This window comes from Pistacia vera, unplaced genomic scaffold (genome assembly GCF_008641045.1).
Source record: "Pistacia vera cultivar Batoury unplaced genomic scaffold, PisVer_v2 Contig499, whole genome shotgun sequence".
Taxonomy (NCBI): domain Eukaryota; kingdom Viridiplantae; phylum Streptophyta; class Magnoliopsida; order Sapindales; family Anacardiaceae; genus Pistacia; species Pistacia vera.
Genome location: NW_022196333.1, coordinates 274,064 through 296,051, shown reverse-complemented (window position 1 = coordinate 296,051; position 21,988 = coordinate 274,064). Strand labels below are relative to the sequence as shown.

At 36.8% G+C, this 21,988-nt stretch overlaps 4 protein-coding genes across 4 annotated transcripts; 1 reads left to right on the top strand and 3 right to left on the bottom strand.

Annotated features, from left to right (window-relative positions):
* The first annotated feature begins 4,267 nt into the window (after positions 1 to 4,267).
* On the top strand, positions 4,268 to 8,154 carry LOC116105425 (probable protein phosphatase 2C 44). The gene is made up of 5 exons (XM_031391852.1): positions 4,268 to 4,644; positions 4,804 to 5,055; positions 5,138 to 5,414; positions 6,291 to 6,445; positions 7,661 to 8,154. The coding sequence occupies exons 1-5, from the start codon at positions 4,573 to 4,575 to the stop codon at positions 7,796 to 7,798; spliced, it is 894 nt and encodes a 297-aa protein (XP_031247712.1). The 5' UTR covers positions 4,268 to 4,572; the 3' UTR covers positions 7,799 to 8,154.
* A 2,757-nt stretch (positions 8,155 to 10,911) lies between these two features.
* LOC116105443 (leucine-rich repeat extensin-like protein 2) lies at positions 10,912 to 13,370 on the bottom strand. The gene has a single exon (XM_031391870.1). It carries the CDS (start codon positions 13,185 to 13,187, stop codon positions 11,142 to 11,144), a length of 2,046 nt encoding a protein of 681 aa, XP_031247730.1. The 5' UTR covers positions 13,188 to 13,370; the 3' UTR covers positions 10,912 to 11,141.
* Positions 13,371 to 14,473: 1,103 nt separating this feature from the next.
* On the bottom strand, positions 14,474 to 18,677 carry LOC116105433 (zinc finger CCCH domain-containing protein 16). Its single transcript, XM_031391861.1, has 10 exons — positions 18,431 to 18,677; positions 17,967 to 18,159; positions 17,717 to 17,817; positions 17,520 to 17,615; positions 16,515 to 16,608; positions 15,944 to 16,164; positions 15,671 to 15,777; positions 15,357 to 15,588; positions 14,867 to 14,939; positions 14,474 to 14,761 (listed from the first exon to the last, which is right to left on the bottom strand). The coding sequence occupies exons 1-10, from the start codon at positions 18,472 to 18,474 to the stop codon at positions 14,720 to 14,722; spliced, it is 1,203 nt and encodes a 400-aa protein (XP_031247721.1). The 5' UTR covers positions 18,475 to 18,677; the 3' UTR covers positions 14,474 to 14,719.
* An 809-nt stretch (positions 18,678 to 19,486) lies between these two features.
* On the bottom strand, positions 19,487 to 21,552 carry LOC116105415 (calcium uptake protein, mitochondrial-like). Its single transcript, XM_031391841.1, has 7 exons — positions 21,228 to 21,552; positions 21,005 to 21,072; positions 20,697 to 20,920; positions 20,529 to 20,612; positions 20,177 to 20,390; positions 19,802 to 20,098; positions 19,487 to 19,730 (listed from the first exon to the last, which is right to left on the bottom strand). Exons 1-7 carry the CDS (start codon positions 21,550 to 21,552, stop codon positions 19,515 to 19,517), a joined length of 1,428 nt encoding a protein of 475 aa, XP_031247701.1. The 3' UTR covers positions 19,487 to 19,514.
* Between the last annotated feature and the right edge of the window lie 436 nt (positions 21,553 to 21,988).

The window sequence follows — 21,988 nt, the reverse complement described above, 5'->3', positions numbered from 1 at the left end:
AATTTTTACACGATCCTTGACTGTTAATTATTTGCTAACAATAAATTTTGTCAAAATTTATGTCAAAATTTTGGAAAAATGACCCTTAACCCCTAACCCCTAAACCTGAGACCTAAAACCCTAAACCCAAAACCTCAAACCCCAACCAAGAACTCGAAACCGCAAACCCCAAGCTCCAAACCCAAAACCCCTAACCTCGAAACCCCTAACTTGTGACCTCTAACCCCTAAACCCTAACCCTTGAACCCTGACTCCTGAACCCTGAACCCCAAGCCTCAAACCCTAAACCCAATCCGAACAACTGCTAGGATTGGTCATTGCGACGAGCTTGTTCTGGGTTGAGCTTGTTTTGGGTCGAGTTGATTATGTTTATTTGAAAAAGTATTATTGGTTAATGGTTAATAGGGGTAATTGTGATAGATTGATGGTCATAATCAATCAAAGACTGGTTTTGAGAGATAGATACTAGTGGAGGTGGAACATTGATTGTATTTTATTTGTAGTGAGGGTACTAGTTTGTATTTAGGTTGAAGGCCTTTAAAAATTAATCTTGAACTTAGGTATTGACAATTTCCGTGAACTTTCACAGCGAAATCTTGACAAACGGAGCAGCAAAAAGAGGAGGTGAAGGAACGAGTAGAAAGAGCAATTCACGATCTTTCGAAAGGTGAGTGGATTGACGGTTCCAACGTCGGACACGCCTAGAAGAAGCCGATGAAGTTTCGATTGTGGAGCAATTTGAGAGCCCTAACCCTACACAATCCTCCCTAAACCCAAACCTTAACCCCCTAAACTCTAACCCTAAATCCTAACCCTAGACCCTAAAACTAACCCTAAACTCTAAACCCTAAACCCTAAACTTGAACCCCAAAACCCTAACCCCGAAACCCTAACCCGAATCCTAAACCTAAACACTAAAACCTAAACTCAAAACCCTAACCCTAAACCCTAATTCTCCTAAACCCGAAATTCGAAACCCTAACCTAAACCCTAAAACCCAAAACCAAACCCAAAACCCCAAACCCAAACTCAAACCCTAAACTCTAAACTCAAACCGAACCGAATCCCAAAACCTACATGTACACCTGAAACCAGAAAACCTGAGACCGAAACCCTAAACCCTAAACCCTAAACCTCAAACCGCAAACCCCTAACCCCTGACCCTTGACCCTAAACCCTCACCCCTGAACCCTGACCCTTGAAACCTTAACCCCAAACTTTAAACCCTAAAACCTAAAACCCTAAACACATCCGAACAACTGTTAGGATTGGTCGTTGTGACGAGCTTCAATTGGATCAAGCTTACTTTGGACGTACTGATTCTAGGTCGAGCTTGTTCTGGGTTGAGCTTCTTCTAGGTTGAGCTTGTTCTGGGTCGAGTTGATATGTTTATTTGGAAACTATGAAAATTACTTACTCAGAAATTAATAAAATCTTGCATTTTTTTTTTTTTTCTAAGTACGTTAAAATTAATTGGACTTAAAAAATGAGATTAAATTTTGTAACTATTAATCAGATTCTCATTACCATAAAAAATGAGATAAATTTTGTAACCTTAATCAGATTCTCATTACCATTTCCATTCATATCCTTTTTCTACTCCAATTAAAAGCTGAAATGAAATTTCACTTCAAGTCCATTTCATGGGCTTTGGAATGTTCACAAAATATTTGATATTTTTCACCCATTCGTGGGCTTTGTTTTACCCGGTGGGTTGGGATTTGGGTGGAATAGATTGGTTTTTGGCGGCAGTCTGTTCTTGCCCTACGTTGACTTCGCAAAACTTTAGGGTGGAAGAGATTTGGGTGTTTTGGGCAAACATTTGGCTTACCAAAATTTTAGCGTGGGAAGCTTGCCCAAATTTGAGATTTCGTTTTTTTTTTTTTTTTTTTTTTTTTTAACTTAATCCACTGTCCAAGATTAAGAATATGCTAGTCTAGAAATGAACTTCATTTTTCCAAAATCCTTGACGGTTTTTAACTGTTAAGAATTAGGATTAAAACAATCAAAGAATGAAATTGAACAATTTAATTTTTACACGATCCTTGACTGTTAATTATTTGCTAACAATAAATTTTGTCAAAATTTATGTCAAAATTTTGGAAAAATGACCCTTAACCCCTAACCCCTAAACCTGAGACCTAAAACCCTAAACCCAAAACCTCAAACCCCAACCAAGAACTCGAAACCGCAAACCCCAAGCTCCAAACCCAAAACCCCTAACCTCGAAACCCCTAACTTGTGACCTCTAACCCCTAAACCCTAACCCTTGAACCCTGACTCCTGAACCCTGAACCCCAAGCCTCAAACCCTAAACCCAATCCGAACAACTGCTAGGATTGGTCATTGCGACGAGCTTGTTCTAGGTTGAGCTTGTTTTGGGTCGAGTTGATTATGTTTATTTGAAAAAGTATTATTGGTTAATTGTTAATAAGGGTAATTGTGATAGATTGATGGTCATAATCAATCAAAGACTGGTTTTGAGAGATAGATACTAGTGGAGGTGGAACATTGATTGTATTTTATTTGTAGTGAGGGTACTAGTTTGTATTTAGGTTGAAGGCCTTTAAAAATTAATCTTGAACTCTAGGTCTGCAATTTCCGTGAACTTTCACAGCGAAATCTTGACAAACGGAGCAGCAAAAAGAGGAGGTGAAGGAACGAGTAGAAAGAGCACTTCACGATCTTTCGAAAGGTGAGTGGATTGACGGATTCCAACGCCGGACGCGCCTAGAAGAAGCCGATGAAGTTCCGACAGTGGGAGCAATTTGAGAGCCCTAAACCCTAAACAATCCCTCTCTAAACCTAAACCTTAACCCCCTAAACCCTAACCCCTAGACCCTAAACTCTAAACTCGAACCCCAAAACCCTAACCCCGAAACCCTAAAACCCTAAACCCAAAACCCTAACCCCTAATTCCCCTAAACCCGAAACTCGAAATTCGAAACCCTAACCCTAAACCCTAAAAACCCAAAACCCAAACCCTAAACCCCAAACTCAAACTCAAATCTTAAACCCTAAACTCTAAACCGAACCTAAATCCCAAAACCGTACTCTGTACACCTAAAACCAGAAAACCTAAGACGCGAAACCCTAAACCCTAAACCTCAAACCCCAAACCACGAACTCGAAACCGTAAACCCCTAACCCCTAACCCCTGACCTCTAAACCCTCACCCCTGAACCCTGACCCTTGACACCTGAACCCCAAACCCCAAACCCTAAACCCTAAAACCTTAAACCCTAAACCCTAAACTCAATCTGAATAGCTGTTAGGATTGGTCATTGCAACGAGCTTCAATTGGATCAAGCTTACTTTAGACTGTACTGATTCTAGGCCGAGCTTGTTCTGGGTTGAGCTTGTTCTAGGTTGAGCTTGTTCTGGGTCGAGTTGATTATGTTTATTTGAAAAAGTATTATTGGTTAATTGTTAATAAGGGTAATTGTGATAGATTGATTGTCATAATCAATCAAATACTGATTTTGAGAGACAGATACTAATGGAGGTGGAACATTGATTGTCTTTTATTTGTAGTGAGGGTACTAGTTTGAATTTAGGTTGAAGGCCTTTAAAAATTAATCAAATTAATCTTGAGTATGTCGTCTTTAATTTGGAAACTGTGAAAATTACTTACTCAAGAAATTAATAAAATCTTGCATTTCTTTTTATTTTATTTTTTCTAATTACGTTAAAATTAAATTGGACTTAAAAAATGAGATTAAATTTTGTAACCTATTAATCAGATTCTCATTACCATTTCCATTCATATTCCTTTTTCTATTCCAATTAAAAGCTGAAATGAAATTTCACTTCAGGTCCATTTCATTGGGCTTTGGAATGTTCACAAATATATGTGACATTTTTCACCCATTCGTGGGCTTTGTTTTGTACCCTTTGGGTTGGGCTTGGGGTTAATAACTTGCATAAAGAAACATAACTTTCACCAGGATCTCTCTTCACTCCCCCTCTGTATACAAATATTTATAGCCTATATTCAATTTCAATTACGTAATAAAAGTAGTAATTGATATTGCTCAAGCATTTGGGGTTTGGGGTTTTTAATCAAGCTTCACGCTCTAGAATAAAGTTTCAATCGTTCATAACCCTACTATCCAGGATACAGTTAAGTTATTATGAGTTGACCGGTACAGTCATAGGAAAGTTCAAGGAAAGAAGCAAGAGAAGTGGAGCCCACGCGGTTATGATATCAATATGTGTGATGATATCAATATTAATTAAATATCTTGCTTCATTCAAACTTTCCTAAATTTCAACTTGGAAGAAAAAGAAAGAGAGAAAAGGTTTCTGGTCTAATATATACAAACCAACTAAAAGGTGGTATTGTTGCTGGGCATTAGAAAATTCAAATAACGCGTACCCAATACCATTCATTCATTTACAAATCTATCATCTCTTATTCATATACTCATCCACACAAACAACCCTGTCCTTCAATTTGTATTTTATATTACTGGCTTCTGCTGCACCCATCTTCATCCTTGAGACTTGACCTTAGGAATTTGTTTTATTCGAGTTTTTATTGTGTTATTTATGTTTGGAGCGTTTTGAGAGATGAGTAAGCCATCTGTTGCAAGTGTTTCTCGGGCCGGCCCAAGTACCAGCAGCGTCTTTTCCAAGATCAAGGTACTAATTTTTCTCTTCAAACTGAAAATTGAGATTATTCTGTTCTTGCCTTGCATCTCATCTCGAATTTCAATCATTAATCAACAGAAAATTACTAGATGTGATGAATTCCTTGGAATTCGAATTTTCCGTTGACTTGCTGATTGATTTTTATTGCAGATTTGTACTTGTATTAATTCTTCATCATCAGATACTGGTAAAGGAAGGTGTAAGTCTTCCAGTAATAAAGTGTCACATGGATACCACTTGGTGGAAGGCCAATCTGGGCATGACATGGAAGACTACCTTGTTGCCGAATACAGGAATAGGAAGAATCACGTGCTCGGTCTATTTGCCATCTTCGACGGTCACCTCGGAGATCGTGTACCTACTTATCTGAAAGATAACCTTTTCAACAATATACTGGTAGAGGTAAGCGTTCCTTTCATTGGTTTGTTTCTTTTCATTTTCCATGTCTTTCAAATATATTAACTATTTTTCTTGTGTTCCACAGCCAAATTTCTGGAGAGATCCTAAAACAGCAATTGAGAATGCATACCGCTCCACTGATAAGTTTATATTGGAAAATTCTATGCAATTAGGCACTGGTGGTTCCACTGCAGTAACTGCTATTGTCATTGATGGCAAAGATTTATGGGTGGCTAACGTTGGTGATTCAAGAGCTGTGGTTTGTGAGAGGGGCTCTGCCAATCAATTAACAGTTGACCATGAGCCTCATGCTGAAAGAAGAAGGATTGAGAAGAAGGGCGGTTTTGTGACTACTCTTCCTGGTAATATTCCTTTATCTCTCTTGCTACCAATACATTTATTTTGTGCTTCCTCTGGGAAATAGGTTTCGCTTTTCTTATATTTTGTCAAAATACTGATACTAAATGTGTTTTCCCTGTATTCACATTTTCAAAACATCTAAAATTGCTAGTACAGAAGTTAACTTGTTCAATATTCTCCAATTGAAGCAAAGGATGCGGTATTTTCGTAAATTCACATGGATATATAAATTACACAATTTATAATTTTTATTTACTACAAAATTAGGGAATCGTAGTGTAGCCTCTAATAAAATCCTTATTAGTTATGCATATTAGATGCTTTGGAGCCCATAAAAGTTGAATCTAAAATAAATATAATATAAGGAATTGATATAACCTTTCAAAAATATTTTCGGACCCCTAACGAAAGTTATTCCTAATCAATAATGCATTAAGTAAACCATGGTCAGTCAACAAATAACATGGTCCTTTAGTTGGGGAAAAGATTTTATGTCTGTAAATCCACTTGTTACAATAACAAGAACTGCATAATTATGGTTTTTAAAATTGTACGGTAAAGGAGCAATAAAAAAAATCTTTGGTTAAGTCAATGGTCTGTTGATCTTTCAAAATGATCTCTTCAAACTAATTGACTGAGTATAATTCTTGCTTTGTAACTTTCAAATTATTATTTTTGGCTCACAGTATACTGATGGAAGCACCCATTTTGCATTCTGGTGGATATATTATAGACAAATACTATTGAAAATTTAGGTGATCTAAGATTAAGACAAACCTATATTCTAAATGAAGATCAGTGGAAACTATAATGATTTAATTGGAAAGAACTTTTCTGAGGTTTCATTAGAATTGATAAAATACAAACTCTTATTTCAGGTGATGTGCCCAGGGTTAATGGTCAACTTGCAGTTGCACGCGCTTTTGGAGATCAAAGCCTGAAAGCACATTTAAGTTCAGATCCTGATGTAAGACATGTGCCAATAGACACAACTATCGAGTTTCTTATATTGGCAAGCGATGGATTGTGGAAGGTTAGTTGTTATAGCAGCTTCTGGTGCTTCTAGTCTATCTGAACGCCACCTGCCCCCATTTTTCTTTTTCATATTTTGCTTGATCTCCATCTTTCATTGCATATTTTTGCCAGCAAATTGGAACTCAGGCTAAAAGGTTCATGAGTTTTTTGTAACATTATCGAACTGACCTGTTGACTAGTAGAATTTGGAATCATCTATGTTTATAGAGAATTGAATTTTCCCCTGTTTATAGGACTTAATATGTTAAATGTAAATCATACTTAAAAGTGACATAAGATTTTATCAATGTAGGTAGGTTGTGAAGAGTTAATTGTATGTAAATGATTTTCTGACGCAGAATCAAAAGGGCATCTTGAAATCTTGTTCATTTCCATTATATGCAGCACGTGAGTATCAAAGTCTTCAGAGGAGGCACTTGAGGGGTTTGGATTAGGATCTGTGATTTGATATCATGTTATTACTTGACCTAAAAGCTTAAATTAATAGGTAAAAGCTCAAACACTAGTATTAGGCCTCTAGCAAATAGGATATTTAATTATAGGAGTAATTTTCAAAGACTAGAGCCAAAATCATGGAACTTAGAGCAATGGAGAAGAATTTTTGGTGTTAGGAAAAGGCTGCTAAGTAGCTATGACAGTCTATATGTTGATGGCATGGTTTTTATCATGTTTGTTATTTGTAGAATTCTTAGTTCTTTATGCTTTAGAAATTCTATTCATATTGAGATAAATAAGAATGATGTAGGGGTACCTTGTAAATTTTAGTGTTTTTGAATTAGATTGTGGATTTAAATAGCCAAAATACCCCTTATTTGAAGGGATTGCAAAATTTATGGTTGTACCTTGTTAGATGTTGTCAATCTGTGGTGAATATTGCTAAATTTAGCCGGGGAGTTGGTAAATTACAAATAATTGTGTACAGTTACTTGAACTGCTAAACTCAAAAGCTTAAGTTTATTGGTTGTGATTGAGCATAATGCTTAAGGTGCAGTATGTTTCATATGTAAATCGACCCTAACTGTAACCGCAACTGCAACTTGTATACTTTTAATTAATACAACAGATTTGATCATGAGATCATTTGATCAACTTGATTTTGATAATATGGATTATTGGGGGATATGTGAATCTGTAATAGCATGAAGGTGCTGTTTCATGTAAAAAATGCTACCGAGAAATTATAGTACAATAACTGGTATGACCTTGTCGACAGGTTATGAAGAACCAAGAGGCAGTGGATATTGTCAAACCTATAAAGGATCCTCAAGCTGCAGCTAAACGTCTAACAATGGAAGCTTTGGCAAGAAAGAGTAAAGATGATATATCATGCATTGTAATCCGATTTGGATAATTGCAATGTTATGGGGAGTAATAGCTCAAGGGCCAGTGGATGGAAATAGGAGCATTAATTGGGTAAGAAAAACTTTATATGTATGTAGTATAGCTTTTTTGGATTAGAGAATCTTGGTAGAGCAAGTTGATATAGCAGTGTGATGCTTTTTTTTTTTTTTTTCTCCAACTGAAGAAATATCCTCAGAAATCCATCAGCCACTTCCTTGCGTATATCTGATTGTTTCTGGGGCAGGGTGCAATTAATGAGGCTACTTCTTCAATTGGCTCTGATAGAATAGAAAGAAAGATTGATTTTAATAGTGTGTATACAATGTAGACATAAATAAAAGATACGGTATTGAAACCTCCTTGTAAGCTGTTGTGATAGGTATATGTATTCTTGTTTGTGCCAAATTAGTGATGTAGATTTTGAGGCATTAAATTATTTCGGTAGGTATATTCACGTCTTTATTTTTTCTTTATAGTAATTTTCTATATTAATTATAAATGTTTGAAATATGTATAAAGATTGGCCAAAAATCAATTACCTCCCTTGGTCTTTGTTAAATAATCAGTTGGATGTAAATTGTTCATGTTTTAATAAAATTCTTCCAAAAGTTTACAGAAATTCATGGCCACTCCAAAATAACAAATTCTATTAATAATTGTGCTAAAGTCAGATTTACTTAGAAAACATTTTAATAAAACAAAGTAAACAAGAGGCTAAAGCAAACCATACCTTTAGGTGCATTTAGTTCAGAACATATTGTATTAGTAGGAATGTTGTATTACTGGAAAGATATATCTTGAAGATTATTAAAAAAGTTTAGGAAAATATGTTTGGTTATGTTAGAATAAATTTGTGGATATGTTATATAAATTATTAAATTGCTCTCCTTTTAAAATATTAATATAATATTATTTTTTTAATCATTATTTTAACCCTGTAATTGGAGATTTTGCTAAAACACCTAGCCACATAAAAGTTTAATTTCTAACGAAATCACGTCCACCCACCCCAAGTTATTGCCAACCGTCGACAGTCGTCAGAACGATGCACGATTGGCCAGATCAATGGCAGTTAACGACTAGATTTATGGCCATTAGCAACTATGGATCTGGCTATTAACGGTCAAATCTATTTCGGTGTTGGATCTAGTCACTCACGGTCGTGGATCTAGTTGTTTTCGACCAGATCTACAATCATTTAGTCATCGATCTAGCTGAAAATGGCCAAATTGGTGCACGGTAAGCCAAATCCGACCAATCATGCGTCGTTCCGACAACGTCAGCGGACGGTTGCCACCAACCATCGACGGTGGTGGCAGGCAGGCGGTAGTGGTCCTAAGTGGTTTGCAATTTATTTTAAATGCCAAGTAATCTTAAAATATTTAAGAAAATGAAAGTATTCAAGGGTGCATTTCGTTTATTATTTTGGATAGGATTTTGGGGATAATATTGGATAATTGAATATGGGAGTATTACGAGGTAAAATTTAAAAATTTATAAAAAAACCCCCTAAGTTTGCTAATTTAATAAATACCTCAACATGTAAAATGACAAAAATACCCCCACCACCTGTAGTGCCAGATTCCGGCCACCACCGTCGGAATCTGGCCGAAAAATTGTGTTACAACATAGACCGGTCGGATCTGTGTCGTAACGCGTCGTTATAGCCTTTTTCGGCCAGATCCACCACGGATCTAACCGGAAAATGCCAGATCTAAGGCTTGCCGTCGCCGTCGACGGCCGAAAAAGGCCAAAACGACGGCCATCTTTGACTGTCAGTGACGGCCAAAGATATGGCCGTCGTTTTCGGTCAACGATGGCCAAGATTTGACCGTCGTTCACGGCCAGATCGGTAAACTTTCGACTATTTATGGTCGTCAGGTAGGCCGTTGTACAGATTCCAACTACCACCGACGGTGGTTGCCGGAATCTGGCAAGTATGGGTCGCGAGGGTGTTTTTGATAATTTTTAAACTTTTTTTTAGGGTGTATTTGATAAAATTAATAACCTTATAGGGTCTAAAAGTAATTAAAAAAATAAAGTAATATTTTTGGAATAATGTGCCAAACATTATTTGGAGAATAGGATTAGGAATAGGGATAAAAATAATAAGTCAAACATGGCCCAAATTATCACTTATATAATTGATAGTAATTATTATTGATTTTCATAGATTACTGAAATGTTATATAACTTAACAGTCAAACGTGATAATCTAAGTAATATAAAATTAACATTACTTTAGTACCGAGGAATAACCCTCAATCAAACGCCCTTTAAGAAAATTTGTGCTACGTTGGAAATCTGCATCAAGATTGCAACAAATTTATACTCATTCCAAACTTAATATTTCCAGCATCAGCCGATAAATTGTGTTGATACACAAACTTCTAGACCCACTTTAATTTGCAACCTTTGACTTAATTTATCTCGTCATCGGAATCAGAATTGTGAAGAACTTGATACAACAGTTAACTTGTGGTTATCCTTCTTTAAAATTTTCCCAATATTGGGGGTATGAAAAATATATTCGTCCATTGCATCCTATTGGATCTGCATAGCCTCATTAAACCCAGAGCCAGCCAACCTCCCTCCGCGTCTCAAATCTCAAGATCTAACCGAGGGACAAACCTAGTGGCCCACATCACACGTAGAGATATTCCCATCCAGCCCGTCCCAGTATGTTTGATCTTTTAGCTGACATTATTATTATTATTGTCATTTTCCATCCTAAATGATACGAAGAGTGTGTATTGCTTTGCTTCCATCTCCAGCAAGAAAAAGATAATATTATATCACACGTATTTTTGAACATTTAACTTTCAAAACCATAGTGGGTCCTAGACTCCTAGCTTATATTAACTTTTTTCTAGAACTTTTAGCATGGATCTTGCATGTTAATATGGCTTTATCTTCAGAAAATATTGTAGGTTCAAGAGAGCACATGGACAAGTAATGTCTCTGCTTTTCTTCACGCATTCCAAAAACATAAGAGTTAAGACATGAAAAATTTATGAATCTCTAATTAAAACCCAATTATACACAATACTCGTATAACAAATTTAGTTCAGGTATTCAAGACACTCGTTACTCGTACCACATACATAATAAGAATACCGAAGATAATTAACAGAGGTGATGGAATATATATTATTGCTACACAGCAATCTCTTAGAAAGAAAATATAGAAAATAAATTAATAAAAAATAAAATACTGCTTAACAAAAAACACACAATATAGAAGGGATCATTGCTGCACTGCACTGGGTTATGCCCCACTAATTGTTGCAACAAAAGAATGTAAATATCTCGCATTTAGGTTTCTCTGAATTTGAAACAGTCATTTAGAACGGTTAGTAATAGGGGATTACAGGGGGAGGAGGAGAGGCGTATGACACTCCAACAATTGGTGGCAATGGTGTGTTGTCATGTGAGGGTGGTGGTGGTGGCGGTGTGTTTTCATAGTGGGTGGGTGTGGGTGGGGGCGGAGGACTTTGGTTATGCCATGATGGTGGATGGGAATGTTGTTTAGGTGGTGCTGCATATGGTGATGGCATTGAGTGGTGGCTTGGTGGTGGTGGTTCTGGAATGACGCAGCCAGTTGATGGAGGTGGTGATGGCGGTTGAGCTGATTCAGGAGGTGGATTTCCTGTCTTTGGTGGGTAATGCTCTGATGGTGGTGGTGGTGTTGACTGCTCATATTTTGGTGGTGGTGGCGGTCTGTAAGTATGATAACTTGGCACAGGAGCCTCAGCTGAATCACTTGGTGGAGGTGCCGTATGTTGAATGGGAGGCGGGTAGTATTCAACAGGTGTTGGTGGTGGTGGTGGAGCATAATGAGTACTTGGGGATACTTTCTTTGTAGGAGGTGGAGGTGATGTATTATGTTGATGAGTTGGTGGTGTTATATGTTGATAAGGAGGGGGTGGAGGTCTATGATTGGGCTTGGGGGAAACCTGATATACTGGTGGAGGAGGTGGTGGAAGATTGGTTCTTGGTGACACCCTGTGAGTAGGAGGTGGTGGTGATCCAAAATGAGAGTAGGTTGGTGGAGGAGGAGAAGGTGGTGAATGGTATGATTTGGGAGGTGGCGGAGGATGTGATCTTGTTGAAGGTGAAGACTTTGAAGTAGGAGGTGGTGGGGATGGACTAACAAACGGTCTAGGTGAGTGAGCTCGACTTGGTGCAGGTGGCTTTCCAACGGGGGGGCTTCTCTTTGATTGTGGGGGAGGCGACAATCTTGGCACGGGGCTTGATGAACCTCCGCCGCCGCCTCCTCCTCCTCCACCGCTGTTGCTACATTGCAACTTGCTGCAGTCCACTGGACGTGCTGCGCCTGAGGAACATTCTTTAGAGGATCGCTGATCGGACTTGCCGGGAATGCAATTCATAGTACCGTCGTTGACCACCTTTCCTCCAGTAGTAGTAGCAGCACAACTTGGTGGCTCTCCCGTGAAATAGTTGAAAGAGTAGGTGAAGTTCTGCAAGTTTGGAAGCTGGCAGATAGTTGAGGGTATAACACCTGTGAAGCTGTTGTGGGCAACATCGAGCTGTTCCAAGCTCTTCATGTTGCCGATGCTTGATGGTAGAGATCCCTGTAGATGATTGTAGCTCACATCAAATACCGTTACATTCTTAAGCATTCCGATCTGGGGAGGTAAACAGCCTGTGAGGTTGTCATTCATGAGAATGATTTCGTTTAAAGTCTTTCCCATCTTTCCAATGCTACTTGGAATACAACCACCAAGATCATTGTTGGCAAATACTAAGACAGACACAGGAGAGTTTCCAAGATTCTCAGGGATTCCAAAACGGAACCTGTTGTCATTTAAGAATATGGCGTCTAGATCCTTGTCAAACAGCTTTGATGGAACCGAACCTTCAAACTCATTGAACCGAAGGTCTAAATACCTGAGTTGTGGAAGCGAAAGAACCACCTCAGGAAACTTGCCAACGAAACGATTGTTACTCAGGTCGAGCTCGTAGAGGAGCTTCAAGCGGCGAAAACTTGTGGGGACAACCCCGCAGAATCTGTTGGAGTTGATATGGAAGATAGCAAGATCTGTGAGTCTGCCGAGCTCAGGTGGAAGGTAGCCAGCAATATCAGCATGATTGAGATCAATGCTTGCAACAACCCTGATGGAGGAATTGGAGGGAGAAGGTGCACAGAAAACACCCATGTAGGAGCAAACATCAGAGCCATTCCAGTTGGAGGTGAAGTTGAATGGGTCAGAATAAATGGCATCTTTCCAAGCTTGCAAAGCAATGTAGGCTTCGCGTAGTCTTGGGTTTTCAAAGTTGAGATTTGGATCTACATTGTCATGGGCTGCAGAGGAGATCTGAAAGAAGAAAGAGGAAGCAAGGAAGAAGAGAATGAATAAGAGACGAGGAGGAGACATTGCAAATGGCAGAGCCAGAAAGTCACATGAAGGAGAGTGTTTGTATCATGAGATGTGATACGCTGGACGGTGTGCCAAACCCATCTCCCTATGCTTTGTTTTATAAACTCTTTTTTAAGCCTTGGTTGACGGTGGTTTGTTTTTTAACCTCTATTCTATTCTTGTTTATTATGTTTTAGTTTTACTTTGAGAAAAATAAATAAATAATGACATGATGGCACGTCTAGTAGAAGATTTGGAAAGAATAAAAACCAGACCCAATTTGAGTCTGAGAGAGTCAACATTGATGATGAGTCAGCTGGAGGTTTGTGAACGTGTCAGGCACTGTCTTTATCAGTTACCCCAGTGACTTGGACCAAGTGGAAAAAATAGAATTACACCTTTTGCAGTATGTGTGTATGCACTTACTGTAATCCGAAAGAGCCAAGAGGGCGGCATGCCTAAAGTAATTATGTTGTTTAGCATCTTCTCTAAAATAAGTCCAATATGAATAACGCGTCATATATAATTGTGTCTGACATTTAAATATTACACTCAGCTCGTATTATTGAGTAAGGAGGTGGGGTTAACGAAATGCGTTTAGTTTTTGATGCAGTAAAAGATATATGTGTCAATATTCAAGATGATGGACGAAGAGGAACAGAGTTATGTTGTGTTAAATAAGAAAGTGATGAGCTAAACTCAACTCAAGAGTGTTTGTTTTTTTGTTGTTAATTTTGCCAGAGGGGACAGGGGGTGTCCCATTATACACTGTCTGCACGATCTTTAAGACCTTTTCAAAAAATTTCGAATCAATTTCAAATTGAAACCGCGTTTGATTACACGCTTTAGCTTTAAATTTTTATCTACAAAAACGTGGCTGGATGAAATTTTTATGTCAATCTGACAACATTCAATTAATAAAATAATTTAACATTTATGATATCTACATATCTATTTCGAATCTTCAATCTAATCTACCAGCAGCTCCGCATTGAATAAATAAGAAATGTATCTACAGTCTCTGCCCTTACATTGGATTACCATCGCCTTCTTAAACCTATGACTATGTATTTTGTATTGTATAAATATACATAAAGCACACGCCCAAAGAGAGTCATTGGAAAACCAAATGAGGTTTAGGTTAATCAAAAAAACAGATCCCTTCTTTTCTAATTTCATTACAATCTAACAGCAGCTAATACCNCAATCTGACAACATTCAATTAATAAAATAATTTAACATTTATGATATCTACATATCTATTTCGAATCTTCAATCTAATCTACCAGTAGCTCCCCATTGAATAAATAAGAAATGTATCTACAGTCTCTGCCCTTACATTGGATTACCATCGCCTTCTTAAACCTATGACTATGTATTTTGTATTGTATAAATATACATAAAGCACACGCCCAAAGAGAGTCATTGGAAAACCAAATGAGGTTTAGGTTAATCAAAAACAGATCCCTTCTTTTCTAATTTCATTACAATCTAACAGCAGCTAATACCGTTACCAGTGAGCTTTTGTATTTGTAAGCAATCTTCACATGTCATTCCATGCAAAATGCATCTGGCGGTGCTTCTTCTGGAATCTGATCTAGAGAAAAAGAAATATGTATCAGACAACTGCCAAACAAAATGGACAATTTTTCATCAATTATTTGTCACTAAACCTAAACATTCTTAAAGTAATCTACCTCTCCAGGAATCCATTTCTCTTTTAACCAAACACTTGAATCGCCTGTGACACTTTCACTTTGCAAGTTCTTCCTGTAGGATTCAGAAGACAAGCCAAAGATAACTATTAACATTCTGAGAAAAAAAAAAAGAAATCAGCATGCAGCTAAACGTTTACAAATTCTATCAATAACAAATCTTGAGTTGCTATCAAACAAAAGAGAAGTCGAGATGACTGATGGTTAAGCCAATGAGAGAACTCATATTTGAAATTTTGATGGTACAACTCTTGGTAACAAAACAAGTTTCAAGCTAAAACAAGTAACTTTGTATTGAGAAATTCAGTGGTTTCAAAATGTTCATTAACAAAAATCAAAAGAGGTCATAATAATTATTTCATTTAGTGAAAAATAGTTGAATTATGACAACAAAATTTCTTTCATTGAAACTTGGAAATTCTTGAAAAATTCTTTTTAAAGGATTAAAAATATAACTTGTCAAGAAACTCACATTAACTGAATGTTCACAGTTGCTTGCTCAGCTGCATTTGAAGATGAAACAGGGGCACCAGGGAGGGCAGTCTGATTACCAAATGACAATGAGCTAAAATTATTGGTTGACATTGATGGATTGGAAAATTTGTTGCTTCCGGCACCAATTACTCCACTGTTGCCAAAGCCTGTCATGTTTGAGGTAAAGGAACTTCTGACTGACTGCGCTGAAAGTTGGCTACCGAATGGACCTATCATATGACCAGTAGACAGAAGCCATATATAAATGTTGTGCATGAGCAATATCAAATAATCAAACATTCATAATTGTACCAGCGCTAGCAGATGGCAAATTGTTTGTCCCAAATATACTTGATGTCTGGCTAGAATATGAGTTATTAGTTGGTTGTCCAAAGGCATTATTTGATGGTGTCGATGGCCTGAGAATAAGAAATAGATGAGTTACTAAAATCCTTCAGTAAGCTTGGAATCAGGATTTAGTATATTCTATAAACTACAGCAGTAGCTATTGTATATTACAATCCAACAGATACTATGGTTTCCATGAAGATGAGAACAAAGTCAGATTCTAGGAGTGATTCTTGCCTCGTTCCAAACCCCATATTAACCGATGATCCTAGTTGACTAAAACTGGAAACTGAAGGAGGGGCATTGTTTTGAGGGGTTGAAGAGTGTTCGCTTTGAGTGGCCACAAGAAATTGTCTTTGGCTAGCAAGACCAGGGTTGACGGGCCCTGTATAGGGATTGCGAAGAAGATTGTCAAACTCAATTAACTTGGAATTGAGTAAATTCCTTTCTCTCTCAACCTGTAACAAGATTTGTTTAATCATCATGTTAGCAAAGAAAGAAATGTTTCTGCAACATCTACAAATCTAATTTCTAATAACAATACCAGAAGTTAGTCTTTAACAAATTATTTTCACCAAATGTTTTTATTTGGCAATGCCCACCAAGTATTTACTCAAATGCAATTCAAAATTACAGAACTCTAAAGTAATATCTTAAGAAGGATGTACCAACATAAAATTTGAGAAAAAAAATCTATGCACTAATAGAATTTCAACAGCTGCACAAAATGAGAAGTGAAAATGTATTATAAACAATTATGAACATGGAATTGTGTAAGCAAAAATTATGGTTTGCCAGATTTTCTTACTATAGACTGCAAGTTCAACCCACGCTTAGCATCATCATATGCTGCTGCCCGCAATTCTTCATAGCTAACATCACCAACAATGTCACATGGAGCACTGCAATCAAAAGACTAAAGTTTAGAATGCAAGGGGTCATCCCAATTTGTTCTCATGATTACCATAAAGAAGCAGAGCCTAGTATTCTTGGTGTAATCTGAATAGGGACAAAAGGATATTAGAGCAGCAAATAATGCTCACTATATCATTTATTTTCTTCAGAGGATGGGGTTGTACTTGGACAGTTACAAACTATGCCAGACCATGATTTTCACTTGGTAATATATACATCAATTCCATTTCATATAAAAAATTATTAGTGAAAAGATTGGTTTCTATAATTGTTAATATACTGCTATATATGATTGACACATGCTAAAGGACAGCAGTTCGAAGTTGCAACTTCGTACATGTTCATCAAATATATTTAGCTAAACCACACTAAGAAGATGAATTTAGAATCATTTACTTCACCAAGTTAAAATGACTTGATGAATCATATGAACTGTCAACACTCAACCTCTCCAGAGCTAGGATTGCAAATGCACCTACCGCCAGATTTGCCCAATTAGAGGTGGAAAAGACAAAGCACATGGAACTAGTGAACGAATTTGCAGGGATTTTTGTTGGCAACGTTGTAGGCCCAATATATCATTCTCAAAGGGCAAAGATTTTACCAATAGTTGTATTCACTTACCCTTTCAATAAAGTTCTAATATCTAAAATCATTGAGTTAGAGCAACACAATAGCATCAACCACACTTCCACTTGTTGCATCCATTTGCAAAATAATGAAAGTTGTTATAGAAACTAATCCTCTTCTTCAAAGTTACAGAGGAAAACTCAAGAAAAATTCATTACACATAAAAAATTATAAAATTCAAAGCCAGATCAGCAACAGCAGAAAATGAGAACAAAGTCTGAATCTTTCAATTTAAAAGACTATTGATGATGCAAATAGTAAAGCATACTTTTTCCAGTGAGAGTAGCACGTAAGCTTCCAAAGTGGGCTCTCGTGCTCAAAATCTTCAGCGATTAAGCGTTTGCAAGATTCAGGATCTGTGCATCTTTGATTCACATTTTGTCAGATACAATACTCAAGTCAGAAGAAAAACAAAAGTAAAAAGCTGCAAACAGAAATTAGTAAACCATTGGATCGACTACTCACTTGTGATTTGTTGACTGGGAATGATTTTCAGGTTGTCGTGATGACGATGGGGCACCACTTGTAGGTATGGGGGAGAATCGACTCCACTTGTTCTCAAAAGGCTGATCCAAAATAAATTATGTCATGAATTTAGACTTTTCTTCTTTGTTAGTTCACAAGGAAGCACTGAAGTCATCTAAAATTTATCTTAACAAATTGTCAATGGAAAGCTTCCATACAACTGATAGAACTTACTAGGAAGAGAACAAACCTTGAATTGATTCTGTTTATTGCCAAAATTATTGGGTCCTTTCGACTGAGGGCTGTTCTGAACACCAAATCCAAAAGGATTGGACTTTTGTTGGTGCTGCTGCGAGGCAGCCTGCGTGCCAAATCCAATGGCGTTAGATTTTGGGTGTTGCTGAGTAACATGAAGAAATTTACATCTTTCACCATACTGACAGCTGGAACAGGAAAAGCAAAAATTACGAATGAAATATGAAGTAGATATTCAACTTATAAAAAGCCCATCTTTGGACCAGATTTATCTTCCAGTTCTTAACAAAATCTCCAGAAAAATTTTAATAACAATAAAAAACAAAAAAACAAAAAAAAATTTACTAGATTCTGGTGATAAACAAATAAAAGAATCAATAACATGGAGAAATACACGTTCAATGACAGTCAATGTTATGAATCTATTCCTGCGACTAATAGTAGGAGAGAAGAAATTACCTGCCGCGCTGAAAATTTCTGCAGAGTTCTTTTCTAAACTGCATCTTCTCCCTCTGTCTCTATGTCTACACTAACTAATTACTACTGGAAACTGCTCTCTTTCTCTTATACTGCCCAGTGCCCAGTGCCCGCCAAACCCCTCAAACTGACTCAAAACCCCCACAATTTGATTCTCTACTTTTTAATTTAAAGATTATTTACTTGATTTTTCTAAGAAAATAAATAGCACGCACTTAAAATTATCAACTCACAAACATACCTATTTTAGTTTTTAATATCTTTATTTCTTTTATTTACCCTGCCTATATATATATTGTTTCCTGTTTTATGATATTACTGGGGTGTTTAATCCAGGTTATGATGTGATTTTGAGTAATTTTATTTAAGTAACATACGAGTTAACCACTTTTTCATATCCAAATAATAGTGTAATGATATTTTTTCAGACTTTTAAAATATCACTTTATTACCTAAATTTATATTCCAGTGATGAATAGAGAGTAAACTCGATATAGACTATTGAGGCTTTTGAAGAAGAGAAGTCGATAAATCTTTTGGTGATAGAATGTTGGATTTTAATAACTGGGATTAATCAGAATTTGACTTAGGAGGGGCGATTGCATAAACCCTAATCAATTGATTGCCGGCAATTGGTGATGTTAGTGAGAGTAGGGTTTGAAGGACTTTGGCGAGTGATAATCAAGAAAGAGAATTGTGGTAGTGTGAGGTTGTAACGATGTCGAAATTAAAAAGGGAATAGAAATTTGGGTAATAAAATTATATTTTAAAAGTACGTGGATGAGAAAGTGTTATTAAACCATTGTTTTAGTGAGAAAAAGTCAGTTTACTCAGTAATATATACCTTTACCATCCATCATCAGCAAAAAGGAATTAAAAACAAATTTATTCTACAAAGACTTTGAGTTTGAGAAGGTAATTCATTATAGATTCTAATAAATTTTGATTCATGTACAATAATATCATAAATTTTGGGAAGATTGGAGTGTGGTGTACATTGAAGAATCTTCCTTTTGATAAAATGGGTATATGTATATATGATAATTGAATATATAATTAAATAAAACTAAAGAAGCAGCTTTGCAGAAGAGCAGTTAGTAGCACATTTCTTCCAGCAACATATCAATCCCTTGAAGCCTCCCTCTCTAGGCTGCGTAGTGTCCGATTCCCGTCTTTGCAAAACTCTAACGAACTCATCTGAGCTTAAACTTCCATCACGATTTGTATCAAACACATGGAATATTATGTCCACCAAGTTGTCGGTGATAGAGATCCCACATACCTGCAACTTCAATTAATTAATGCCACCAATATTGTAGAGTTAGCTAGAAAAAGATTAAATTATTATTCCACCTGTGATGCAGCTCTCTGAAAATCCTTCTTTGTTAACACCCCATTCGCTTTCCCGTAAGTGAAAATGGCTATAGACAAGAACTGCAATTTCTTACGAAGTTCTGCAAAAGCTTTAAATTCCTCAAATGTTATCCGAATGTTTCTAAGGTGTGGTTCATTGTTTAGTTCATCAACCCGATCAAGCAACTTGTTTATATGGCTAATGTCAGCCGATGCTACTACGGATAATGCAAAATCTTTAGCTGATATATTACCCCGTAATTTGCAGTCATAATGGGCGAACTCCAATTCTAGAATCTATGAAAATGAGAATTCTGTTTGTTAAAAGTCGAATATAAAATGATCAAAATATCAGAGAGAGGAATTAACACATACTTCATCATGCAAGTCTCTTAAAAATTGGACAAATCTTTCATGTTGTAGACATGTCTTGCCATCTTTACCAAAGAAGTACTCTACCAGGCCCCCGTTCTCCACAGGTTCCGCAACTTTGAACCCGACTCGCCGCCCATCCCTGTGGCGGGCGCCCTGTCTGTTTTGTGATCGCATCAAATTCATCACTTTCTTGAATTCCTCCCTGTCTATTTCTCTGTTAATACATCGATACATAAGCATATGAATTAGAGCGCAAACTTTAATAAATAAATGCCAATCAACTTGTTTGGGTATGAGATAAAATAAAAAAGACGAAGGAGAATTAACTTTGATTGAAGCACAAATGACTCACCCGTTGTTGTTAAGGTCAAACATTTTAAATGCTACAGAAAAGCTTGATTCAGGAATGCTGAGTAGTGTAACAAAAAAGATGTACCTGGCACATGAAAGTCCATTATATTACACACAAGTGGGAATAAAAGTGGTGAATTAAAGTGATCAAAGAGACGACGGTGTGTACTCTGGAAAAGATATGAGTCCATCATTGTTAGTGTCGAATAACATGAAAAATTTTGAAGGAGCGCAGTGTAACTCGCCAGGAACCCTTTCCCCTCTTAGGAATCCCTCTCTAACACGATTAGATTCACTTGGAGGAAATACAGGAACAATTGCTCGCATCAAGTCTGCCGGTGTCATAAGTACCTCTCCTGCATTGCTTCGAAAAGACGCGAAGTACTCGAAAACCTGCAAGTGCGATAAGGCAATTAATAACATTACATTAATTTAATGAACGACATGACAAATAATCTTTCCGCGGTGTATATATACCTTTTCTGGAGGACTCTGCATCCTAATCCGTTTTTCATAATTGAAAAAAATTCTTCTCCTGTATGCATCTGGAAAAGTAAGACAAATTGATAAACATTGATCCAGTAATATCCACTATAACAGAGATTTATGTATGTGGACATCTAAATGCTAAGGATTGCAAATTGTAACTCTCTATGTAATGCAAATATATATATATATATAAATTGGTTAATGGTATTACCTCCGAACAGAAACTTGCCATTCTTCTCAGGTACTGAATGTCGAAGTTGGTCGTCATCTTCTGCCCATGCCTCTTTCGGAGAATCAGCTAACACGTTAGGCGGGGAAAACCAATACAAAAAACCCAAACTTATTGACCCAGCAACAACAACCCTAGAAGATAATGATCTTAATTGTTTCAAAAATGTATCTCCACTCTTATTCTGATCACCAGAGGAGGATGAGGTGAAGCTTTGAGACTGGTTGAGACATGGACGAGTGACGGTCAGCCGCTGATTATAGGCAATAGATAGTGAGGATTTTCTGAGTGAAGCCCAAGAAAACATAGTCTGGTTCTTGTCAGAACACACAGAGATTGATTGTGGGACAAAAGCGCAAATGATAAAATACAAATTTGAGTGGAGATGGAATGAAGTACGGATTTCGTTGACCGGGAAATACGGGTCTTCTTTTTATTAACGGTTTGACTGAGATTTAGTTTATGACGCTCGCCATTTTCAAAAGTTAGTTGATATCCAATTAAAGGTTGTCCTCTATCTTTCATATATGTACAACAGAAACATAATAATTTACAATTTCCTTGACTTCTTTTATTATTTTCGTTAGTATCAACATATTCCAAAAAGCCATGTAATACCATTAATAATGAGAAAATTATGAATGCTTTTGAATTGATAAGCTTTAGTATTATTTGTTTATTATTATGTATTATGCAAAGTCTTTCTCCTCGCGCTCAAGCTCAAGCTTAGGTTGGGGCCGCTT